This window comes from Temnothorax curvispinosus, unplaced genomic scaffold (genome assembly GCF_003070985.1).
Source record: "Temnothorax curvispinosus isolate PA1 unplaced genomic scaffold, ASM307098v1 QBEX01006326.1, whole genome shotgun sequence".
NCBI lineage: Eukaryota > Metazoa > Arthropoda > Insecta > Hymenoptera > Formicidae > Temnothorax > Temnothorax curvispinosus.
In genome coordinates, this window is record NW_020216106.1 from 530,402 (window position 1) to 542,832 (window position 12,431).

Below are 12,431 nucleotides of genomic sequence, written 5' to 3' on the forward strand. Positions count from 1 at the left end.
GTAATGTCAAACATTGTAAAAAGCATCAACGACGCGTATCAACTTCATACAACGACGGCTCGTTCGCAAGATTATGTAAATGATGATCATGCGAGAAAAACATGGCAATCAGTGTACGATAGAATGGCGTCTGCTAGCTGCAACCAGGTCGAAGAAGTAAGTGCTCGTCATGATTTTTTGCCACCGCACACCCGTCATACCAGCTTCTCCTTTGCGACAAAACAATATTTCATTTTTCAATGTCTCTTTGGCAGTTTTTACGAGTTTTATAAGTGTTTTTCTCCGAAGTGAGAGATCGTTTTATCAATCTCTTCCGTATCCCTTCCCTTAATGTTCCTTTTCCCTCCTCGATCCGCGAAACACTTATTAGCCGAATAAAGCCCCATTTAGACGTGACCATTTCAAAGAGAGCTAATATGTTTTCTTCGCTAAAAATTTGTATGTAATTGCAAATACTTTTTACGATTTTTTATACAATAACTGCATAAGTTTTAATTATAAAAATATGTCGCGGTAACAATAACTGTAAAAATGATATCAATGAGTCACGCGTTCATCCGTATTCGAGGCGTTATACAGCCAGCGTAAGATAAGTCCTTACAATGATACATCGAAGTGACCTATCCTAACATCACGCATCTACTATAAGGTTCAGGTTGCATCGATTAAAACTGTGATCGACAGCCAATCGACATCGCGAAAAATTAGCAGTGACGTTATATTATACATGTAAATCGTAACTTTCGAGGCAATTTGTCACGTCCTACGGATTATCCCTCGCCGTACTTTTCCAAATGAGCTGACGTCATGTGCTCGTGTTCCCGTGACAAACGTGTCCGAAACCGCAAATCGCGATACGTTTCCTATTAAGCGAAAATAACGTCAGGTTAGGTATAATAGTCAGCATTATACGTAACACTGCATAATATCCGTGAGTATTCTCGGAAGCTGCATAAGAGGTCAATAGGTCTCTTTAACCTTCGCGGTACTTTTTCTTTTTTATTATCGCATATGCGATGTGCTGAATACGTGACGTATCCAAGAGAAATATTTTTAACGTACATAAGTGCACGTTCTCGATAATTCAATTTCTTAATTCTCTCGCGCGAAGAGTTCTCTGCATTTCTCTGATTCGGTAGATTTCTTTACCTCTTTTAGGGAAGGACTATATTCATTTCGGATTTCTTACCAGGAAATCCGGTGATAAAAGTACAAATATCGCGGCAGATAACGAGCCACCTCGTTATCTTTGCTGAAGGAAAATAGACTCAAAATAATCAAGGTGGTTATTGTTAAAACATCTGTCGATAACTGCGAGATATCGTGTGTGTATAACCCAGGATTTCATGTGACTCCAGCAGTATCACAGCGTTTTGCATATTTATTTTTTGAGCGACGCGCGAAGGACATTAAAGCGCTTTTGTTAGAATGAGGCGCGAGCACGTGTCGAGTGTGTGCTGTGCTCGCATGCAAATTCATCATCGATCGATTATGTGATTAAAGATGGCTGATTCCGACCAATAGATTATAAAAAAAAATTATAATGATTATGAAGTCGTAGCGGTAACACATATATCCTGCACTATTACGAAACGAAGGAAAACAGATAAGCCTTTCCAATGAAGTCGTCTATTTTAGTATCAGATCTGCTACACTTTGCAATTTATCACGAGCAGCAAGAAATAATTACTGAGAACAAAAGAGTAATGTACGTCACATTTAATAATGGCTAACACACTGTACTTAACAGATACTAAACAAGATTATATAATCATCATAGACAAAAAATAGATACTTAAGTCTAGTGTTAAAAGAAGACGTTATTTTGTTGCATAAGGATTTTATTTCTTGGATATATAGAGAGAGAGGCATAATATTTAAAACATATTTATATAAAAATTATGGAGTAGAAATTAAGTACGCAAGGTGTCACGCCTACCAATTATATTTACTGATTACTCCTTAACAAACAAACAAACAAAAAATAAGTCGAAAAATCCTGAACCATTTTTTCTCTGATGTTTAAATTAACCTCCTGAAGCAGTTACATTTTAAGTGTACGATCAAATTTATTATCTTGAGAATTTGGAACGGCAACTTGAATTGACACATTACACAAAAAGATTCGTATATGATTATATATCTATTTTAATTTATCATTCACGTAATATTCAATAATTTGTATAATTTCGAAAATCTTCGAAACAGTTTTGTGACGTGCAAAAGATATGCGCTCTTATTTTAGTGTCGTGGCTCGAAATCAATGAGTATTGTTATATTGGTATTTTTGGAGCATTGGTATTTGTGGTAAACGCATTTGGTAAACAGATCCGTAAAAACTTATTGCTTATATTTTAAGAGATAATTCGCCACATCATCTTCCTTTGGAATTCGTTCTCTAATACATCTGTAGCAATTTAAAGACGCGAGTCAACGATGAACGTTCAAAACTTCGCATTCGAGGGAAGTATTCGTAATCTGGCGATAATGGTCTAATCATCAGCGGCGCGATAGCGCGTGTTTATCGGCTCCGGCTTATCTCTAATAAGCTGAGAAAGAAAAATAAGAAGCTTCTGAAAACAATAGAGAGCGGGAACCTACGAAGAGTAATTAATATTTCTTAATTTAAAAAAATTAATATCTTTTATCAGCTAGGCTTTGTTTAGTTGCTTTGTTAGATAATTGTACAACGTGTATATTATATAAACGGATATACACAAATGTACAAGGTGAATTATTTTAATGTATCCCTAAAAATATTTCTAATAAAAATTTCTCAATTTCAAAAGAGAAATATGATATACGCAGCATTTTTATTTTTAATAATATGCGTAATAATATAATTTCATAAGATGTGTTACTAATGTTTTTTTTTTTTTTTTTTTACCATAGAAATCTTTTTTACACGATTTTATTTTTCACACCGCATGTAAAGTAGAGCTATAAAAAATCAATATTTTACGAAATATTTCTACGAGCTTGAAATATTTTTTTTTCTAAAATAAACAAGCGAGATGATTAGGATAACATATTAAAACAGCCTACCCTATATAACTTCTGTCAAATGTTTATCGCGCACCAACACTTTTATTTCCTACATCCAAATATACTGAGATTACGACAAGGACGAATACAGTCGTTAAAAGTCTCAATCTTTAATATCGTAAAAAAACATGACAGATATTTCTATGAGTTATGAAAGTTTTTTCTTAATTATAAATTTATGCATAAGATTATACGTATAGCTTCATATGTAAAGTATATTCATAATCAAAAGATTATATAATTAAGGTCCACACAGATTTCGATTTATCTTGATGCAAAATACCAGAAACTATATATTCAATGTGACAATAAATAAATGGAATTTTTTACCAACACGTACTCGTTACTTCATTTAATCATATCTTTGAAACAAGATATACAATTTTAAGAAACTGTAAACATCGTAATTAATTTGCCGATTTTTAACATAATTTCTCTCGAGAACGCGATGCTTCGTATGTAAGAAAAAAATTTAATCTACAATTTTAAATCGTTTGTTTTAAAATTTACTCTGTATTTTTTCTTATTCATGAAGAATCGTCTCTTTGTCGATAATACTTTTTCAGACACATCCTGTACAAATCAATGGGACACATTAGTAACACCGGTTATCAATAAATGCTAAATACATACGCGTCTTCAACGCGTTATAGTAGATATATGCAATTAATATGTATAACGGTAAAAACGAAAAAATTTCCGCTCGCGATGTTGACTCGCGCAATATCAACAGATTCTTTCGTTTACCGTTAGATAGGTGTGATTAGAGTAATGCCAAATCGACGAGGTTGGTCGATCTCGGCGACCGTCGTAAAACTCGAGCTCTTTCCTCTTTGCTGCGGGTTATCGGCTGACCTCTTCGCGGCGCGGTTTGCTTATAACGTTATTATAGCCGCCGATACGTCGAGGAAGCAACCTTCGATTTGTCATGCAGTCAAAACGTGTCGCGATTCACTGACAAGCGAAATCCGTGACCACCGGATTGCCCTCGTCCTTGGACGTCTAAGTGAGCCCGAGGGTACTCGAGAGTAGTTAGATGAAGTGATACTTCTTTTCTTTGAAAAGGGAAGTCTTCTATACAATTCTAGCCTTCGTTTAGCGTGCAGCTTCACTTCGATTTCGATACGTTTCTGCCGGTATTATAATAGCGTTCGCGAACAAAAACGTTGAGTCAACGTTATGATAGAAAAAGAGAAAAAAGGATAGTTCACGAGATACCGTTCGTCTGCGATGGCCGATGAGGATGATTAAAGGAGAACATGGAAAAAAGAAACATGAGTTCGCGAAGCGCGAGCAACGAGCGTTTTCTTTATATTTCCCTATTTCTTTAGGCGTTATCTCACGTAAACACGCTTCTTCGTATACATGATACTCGCTCCCGTCGCGCGAATCATGGAAATAACCACGCGCGGATGCCACGTGCCAAGATGCGCCGTCGATGAATTACCGTTGCTCAATTGAGGGAGGCTCGATGCAATAAAGCAAATTATCACAAATTGAAAGCGAAATAAAATATTATTGCGACGCAGTTTGTATTCCAATCGAGCGCGCGAGCTCTACTCAAAAATCCCGAAAATTATTTCACCATAAAACATCCACATCGAAAAAGAGAAGATGATAAAATCGGATAAAATTCATTTTTTAAAAATAATTATTTCTCATAGTATAATCCGCAAAAAATCTATATGCTATTTTTAAGGAAAGATTTTGATCCCAGGAAATTAAAATTAAAACCGAAGGTTCCCAGACATGTTTACACGATAATCGTAAATAAGAGTTCTTACACTTTCTCGACTTATGAATAATATTTACGCGCAAAGAATTAATATCATCGGTATCTAATCATAACATAATGCAAAAAACTTATCGGTCGGACAAATAGTCTCGCACGTGAATTTGATCCCGGAAATAAATATCAAGTGTATTATAAAATAACACTTAATGGTGACTCTTCTGCGGGTTTTTTTTCTATATTTTTTATCATGCTTATTGACGAATGAATAATCATCTTGAAGTCATTTCTCCAGGATATGTATAACGCAATGTTGATTACAAAATTAATGATGCACCATCGCTTGCCGTTTTGAAAATTCCTCGATAGAAATAATCTATGATTTGTTTCTAAATAAAGCTACTGCCATTTTGGAATATAATAATCATCACTAAATTACACATCATTATTAGTGTTGATCAACGACTAATTATCTTTCTTTTTTAAAATAGCAGCAATTTATGCGGATGCAATCGATTATCCAAACATCATTTTGAAACACATCTTCATTATTAATGATGAATTCTGAATCTTCACTCGCTTCATTCAGCGTCAACATTTCCGAGATTGTAAACAGATCATTAAGATTTTTTTCTTTAAGATGCTGACAATTTATGCTTACATACAAACATTATAATCGATTACTGGACTAGCCGTCATTTTAAGGTACAGTCTTCATCATTAATCATAAATTCTGATTCTCCGATTATTTTATTTAACTTTTCATAGACTTGTGTCAACAGATCATTAAGATTGTTTTTTAAGGTGCCGACGACTCATGCATCGCAATCGATTACGAGACCGGCCGCCATTTTAGTACTGCGCAGCCGGGGTCCCTGGGTTATCTGCGGCCGCGGCATGGCCGTCGCGACCTTATCTTGAGCGCGTCTTGTTCATCCCGCGTGAATTTTTGTGCACAGTCGCCGGCACAGAATGTGCGTGTCTGCAACCGATTGCGTAATAAACACGTGCTCCTCCTCGGTTTCGGCCGATTTTTGCGCGCGCGCGCGCGCGCGCATGCCGACCCCTTTTTTCCCTCCGCGCGATCGTCCTTCGCAATGAGCTATTTGCGGCAATGTAACGAGGCGATATACGGAGAGTTTGCCAAATCGTTGCCGCAAAACTCGCGGGAGTACTCGCTTTGAAACTGATCGAAAAGGTTTGTATTTTTGGGCGCGTACCCAGCGCAAAATGCGGCCGGTTCTCGTCTCGTTTCGACGACTAAACGCGCGGAACGCGTAGAGAAAATAAAATTACAAGTATCTAATAAGAAAACTCACAGTCATTATATACGCTGTATGTTATCAATTTCAAAGCAAAATTTTTAATTTAAATGATAAGTTCTAGGTGATAAGTTCAGAGATAAATAAAATGCGTTATCCGAAAAGTCTTGGATATCTCTAAGAGTCGCAAAAATCGCCGTCAGCCAACTCGCATAGATCACTCGTCAAAATAATCGATCGCTTCGTCACGTAGATCATTCGTGGAAGTAGAAGTACTCACCACCGTTCGAAGAGGAGCAGAACTGCGGATGTCCGCCCCTGACGATCACGCTGTCCTTGGTGGCCACCAGTTCCTGGATGTCGTGGCCCTCCATGTCAAGGTCGGGATCGGCCCCGCCGCTTACCCCGCTGCACCATCAACTGTCAACTGTCAAGACCGATGTAGATCGATATGTAAAGGTCTCGAACACCGTTATAGGACCGGAAACCGTCGACGTGACGTCGCGAATCACCGCGCCTGCCGATGCGCGCCGTTCCGCCTGAAGTCAGGCGCGAACACGCACACCCGGCGCGCTCGCCACGCGTCACACGCCAGGGGGTTGTGCCCGGTGCCGTCTTCACTTCGCGTCGCTCTCTCACCGGCGCGGCGCGGCGTGGCGGCCGCCGTCCACGGCTATTTCGGAATATCACGCGCGTTTACCCGCGACACGACCGCGTCTCCACCCTATCTGCGCGGTTCGCCGTCTTTCAATCGCCGCGCTTTCGGCGAGATTAGGAAACGAGCACCACGGGCGGGAGTGATGAGACGCAGCGGATCGAAGCGTGATTTAAACGCGCCTCGGCTGTTTTCGTGCGTGTCCGAGATATCGATCGATCGATCGCGCACGAGCATCGATATCAGATTCGATCCGAATATTGGACGAATAGAATTTGAGAAAGGCACACGCAGGTCGCGATAAGACCTAAATTTCGAGAAAGTGATTCTTGTAATCGATAACACGCTTTTGATAACAACGATTGCAACGTTTATACTTTATACAAATAAACTGATCCTTTTTTTTCTGTCTCTCTTTCTCTCCCCCTCTCACCACCCCCTCTCTCTCTCTCTCTCTCTCTCGACGTATAAACAGACAGCAACAGAGAAGACGCGATCTAAACAAGTTAAAATTAAAACGCCTGAAATAGTCGGGCTATAAATACGAATCGACTCGCGATTCATCTAGAAAATTTTGTAACGCTTCCCAGTAAATATACGTAATATCCGACCGCACCGAAATTAGAAATGCGACGTAACATCCATAATACTGAACGTTTTAGATTTAGATCGAAAAATATTTCGAGAATCAATACTATCTCAGTTTCCTCAATTATAAAGACAGCTTTATTCGCAAGCATTAGAATCAATCTTCATCACAGGAGTCAGTCTATCAAATATACAAAGAAATCGTTCATGTTTCATCAAGATTATCTTCAAAGATGAGAAAAAACATATTAATTTAAACATAATAAAAAACATAATAATTTAAAAAGAGCAAGAAAAAATAAATAGATTGCCACATTTTTTTCTCTCTCTTCTTGTTGTATTGTCTTATATATTATACTCTCAGTTCGGAATAAGCAAATTCCAATCGAGAAAAAACCAGTTTGTTTCTCTTTAACTGATAAGACATTGATTAGTTTTCGGCTATGTTTACTTATATCGCTGATAATTGTACGAAATTCTATGAACTGATTGTGTGGGCAATAATCTGAACATTTGGATCTTCCGTTTCTACGCTTATCGCTAATCTCGTTCGGCGCCTTGCCACTTTTGAATACCTTTCAAAAATTTTCCCCTCAAAAATCTTTCAGCAGCAAAAAAACAAACAAGTTTTTAAAAAAAAATTGAAGCTGACAGTGAGATATTAACAATATCCTTTTATTTATAAAGTGATTATTTTAGTAGTAGATATTTGAAAACAAGAAAACAATGCAAAGCTTTTGTATAATAAAAGTAGCTTTAAATATCGATCACTTATTATTAACATTACTATAGTATCTATTTCAGACTGATTCGCAATACTGTCCGGTGATTCTTGTCGCTTTTACAAAACAAGATACAAATTCCTGATACAAAAGCGACGCCCACATACGAAAGGCGTATTCACAGAGAACAGAAGGCAGCTCGTTATTTAAAAAATCATTGAGAAAACGAGTACGCAATGAACGCAGCTGCGCGTTTCTATTGTCGCAATCTCGATCATGTAAAGAGGATTAAGTACAGCTATATAGAACAGTTGTCGCGCCGCGCCGCGGCGCCGGGACAACTCTATGTAGAAAATGCCGAATAATTAACTCGATATGTGTCGGAATCAATCTGAATCTATTTAATCGCTGACTGCTTGATTCTCCTATCAGAAGATAAATAATTTATGAAATGTCTTGCGCCCAAGTATATTATTCTAACCAAAAACGTTTCATTTTGAATACGCCTTGAAGTACCTTCTGAAAAGAACATTCGGTACTCCCTGACAATCCTGACACCTTGTTTACTCTCTCGCTCGCCCTAATATCGCCGGCACGGTCGGCTCGTCACTCCGATTGCTCCGAACAGCAAACAGTCCGAACGGCTCCATCACGTATCACGTTGCGCCGACGAGAGGACGAGACAACGAGAGAGATCAGGGAAAGAGAGAAGAAAGAGAGGAAGCGGTCTAACCTGATTGGGCCCGATCGGCGACGGCGACGGCGATCGCGGCGCCCCCGTTGTCCGTCCGCCCGTCCGTCCTGTCACGCGGCACGCGTACCGTTCTCACTGTTCCACTGTTCTCAGTCAGCCACGGCGCCCGGCGCAAGTGACACCTGGACACCTGTTATGCATTTGTGTCGGGGACGCGCGCGCGCGCTCGCCATGCTGACGATTCCCTCTTCCCTCCCGGCACACGATCCATCCGTTCCTTCTGCTTCCTTCGCGTCCTTCGCGAGCGGGATCGCGGGATCGCCAACTTCCGCCCGCTCCCTTGCGCGCAAACGCACCCGCTTCTGCACCTCTCGACGGACACGGCGCGCGGCGGCGTCAAAGTCCGCCCGGACGGAAAGCGTCGGATCTACTGCCGCGGGATCGCGGCGCGTAGCCGCGTACCGTTGCGTCGCGTCGCGTCGCGCGCCGCGCGACGTTTTCTTTCGAACGTTGCGCCGAGAACGTCAACGAGGACACGGTGGACTCGCGCGGGACATCGTTTCCGCGGCGCGGAAACCACCTCGAGGCGATAATCGCGCCTCCCAACGACAAACTGCCTCTTTCCGCGCGCGACCTTACGCGCGTTAACGACTTTACGACTGTCACTCGCGGCCGAATAAGGCCGGGCTATTATTCCCGAGATTACCTGAATGAGCGTACAAAAGTACCTTGCCGCGGTTACGGCGGTTTCTTGTTCTTCTGGTTTAACTCGCGGCAAAGAGAAACACTGGTTGAAATTTCCGCGATATTATTGACGAGCTTTTCTTTTGCATAGACAAATACGATGATCGACGCGAACGCTATTGTCATGGATTACATTTAGAAAGATGATAGTTTTATATAAGAGCGCGACGACTGTTTCCTTTATCACGGAAAGGAGATGACTGTATATAATTATCACGCATATCACGTGAGATTTATCAATCAAATCAGATCGATCATAAATTAAGATACGAACTCAGCTTGATAAAATAATCGGAGCAGAGAGAAATAAGATGGCCTATCAATTATTATTAAAGCGAGTCAAGAGAATCTTATTCTCTCTAAAAATAAAAATATAATAACTGAAAATATTTCTAACTGATAAAAGATCACAAAGTATGAAATAGACATCGGCTTGCTAAAGATTGACGAAAAATTTAATGGAGATGAATAATTTTTTGAATGGTCCCATTTCTCAACGTAAAAATTAAAAAAGAGCTCGAGAGAAAGAGAGATTATTATTATTGAGATTAATCAACGTATATCTGCATGTTAGCTGCGACGAACGTGGACTGACGTGCATACGTGCAAGTTGCGTACAATCGATCGTTATCGATTGCGCCGTAAATCGCGCGGTCGCAAATAGCAAAGATCGATAGGTTAAGCGCCGCAGGTGCGCGCTCACCTCTTTACGTCACTGTCTAGTCGCTCTTCGCTATCTCGTGCCCCGCCGAGCACACATGTCGTCATACGAGAGACACTTTCGTTAATAAACGCAGAAAAAGAAAGAGAGAGAGAGAGAATGAGAAGGGGAAGGGGGGACTCAGCGCGGTCAACGCGGTTCGCGGCGCGAGTAAAAACCGAAAGAGGACTGCCTTGAATCAATAAATAATTGTTTGCGCATTAAAGGACTCGGCGCGTGCGCGCGCGCGCTCGACGGGATTGTTTACGTCACCCCACGTTCATTAATTAAGCATGTAGAGCCGCGACAATCGCCGATCTCGCGCCGCAAAGGATCTCTCGATCTGGATCGAGCGTCCGTGTGTGCGCGCGCGCGCGCAAAAGTAGTTCGAATCCTTGCGCAATCTTCCGGTGTTGCGACACGGGTGGACACGGGGAACTGCCGCCGGCAGGAAGTCGCGACATTCCTCGCTGTGTTCTCGCGCGACTTATACTAGAATTTAATTCTTTCTCCTTTTCTTTCGTTGATCTCGTTTGCACACCTATTATCAAGCGTGTCGAGGCTCGATCTTCGATGAGATATGTCACGAACGTCAAGTTTTTAATATTTAAATATCCTCGAGGCAAGATTTATGAGATTACGTGTGAAATCCGCTTGATGCTCGATAAAGAATGTGGATTTTTTTCCTCTTCTTTTTTTTATCGTCTAGTTCAAAAGTTACGAGATGCCTCGACATTGGAGAACGTTCAGAGAATCTCTAACTGAAAGGGACGATAAATTTCGCAACGACTTATACAACGACGAGGAAAGAAACCCGCGGAGTTCATCGGGGTTAGCGGCTAATCGACATGGAACCGGATATAAGATGTGTTATGATCAATTATGATGCAACCACAATTTCGCGTTTATGTATCGCGTAGATCTCCGCGCAGATGGCACCGCTGCTACCACGATAATGATTCTCCTGATAAATAAAGGCCAAATAAAGGCCTACTGTTCCTATAACAAGCTGTATTTTATATTTTTTATTAATAAAAAATCTCTCCTGGGATGAAGAGGATTCCCCATATAGAGATAACTCCGTACAATCATGTGGATTTAATGCCCCAATGCCCACGCAAAACCAAACTTAATAAAAGAAAAAAGTGCCGAAAATTAACATTATATGTACAACCCTAACGCACTGGCGGTTCCTGTTATATAATGGAAGGGGTTTCGGCCAAATTAATTGGTTAGATATTTTTCTTTGTATCTTGCTTAGCTTTTACTTCAGGGGCCCGATTCTCTAACGAGAAACGTATGCGCAAACTCTGCTCTAACAGAAAGGCTGCAAATTGATTGGCTATCGCACAGTTTTTAGCCAATAAGCTTGCAGCTTTTCTGTTAGAGCAGAGTTTACGCATACGTTTGTCGATAGAGAATCGGACCCCAGAATCAATGACAAGAGTACTACATTTACGCGAGCGTTACTTCCGTAGTAACTTACGATAATTTCTTCGTAAACGGGATTTTCCTTCACGTAAACGGGATTTTGTAGTAACTTACGATAATTACTCCGCGTAAAGCTGGCCACACGTACGGCCGTACGTTCCCGAATCGAGTAACACGATTGGTCGAAATCCTACTGTTACTGTTACGAAAAAGTGTGTGTCCGGGCCCTAAACGAGTGATATATCGTAATTAAGTTACTATAGAAGTAACGCTTGCGTAAACGTAGTAAAGGACATATGATAAAACTTCTGATTCTGCTTTAATTTTTTCCTAGATTTTTTAACAGATCTATGGTGCGATCCACTTGGCGCTCCAGACGCTCTTGAAAACATTTCATTCTTGTTGTCCTTTATTAAATGTTACAAGGACAAAATAATGCTCTGAAGCGTTTGAAGCGTCTAATGTCTAATGGATCGCACCCCTAGTAAAATTGGCTTCTTTTATTTGAAAATGCGGGTTTTAATCGCAATCCCTCGTATAGGATCCGGCAGTGCTCAAAATTATCGTGCGTTTTTGCACGTTCTGTTTATTCCCCTTAAAAAAAACCCAATGACATTAACAATAAGCCGCAATGTGTTTCGCCAGAACGAAACATAATTCGTTCCGCAACGCCGCGTTGATCGGGGTTTATTTTATTATACGGAGCTCTGTGTTCTTTCGAAGAAAAGTCGATCCGCTTTCGGAACCGTCGATCAACAGATCCCGCCGTTCAACGCGTTTCATCTCGTGGTAAATTACAAATAGTGATTACAATAGCGGGTGCGGCTGTTGGTAAAGCGACTCCACGTCGCCGCCACG

The 12,431-nt window shown here is 40.7% G+C and overlaps 1 protein-coding gene across 2 annotated transcripts in view; it reads right to left on the reverse strand.

Annotated features, from left to right (window-relative positions):
- Positions 1-9,111, reverse strand: part of LOC112455780 (hepatocyte nuclear factor 4-gamma) — a 34,439-nt gene extending 25,328 nt beyond the window's left edge. The window contains exons 1-2 of one of the 2 annotated variants that reach the window (XM_025017959.1): positions 8,738-9,111; positions 6,320-6,466 (exon numbers count right to left, since the gene is read on the reverse strand). In XM_025017959.1, the coding sequence (XP_024873727.1) occupies positions 6,320-6,413 (94 nt within the window). In that variant the 5' untranslated portion in view covers positions 6,414-6,466; positions 8,738-9,111. Of the gene's footprint in view, positions 1-6,319; positions 6,467-8,520; positions 8,669-8,737 lie in introns of those variants that run through there. The other variant, XM_025017960.1, reaches the window with a different exon arrangement.
- Positions 9,112-12,431: the final 3,320 nt, after the last annotated feature.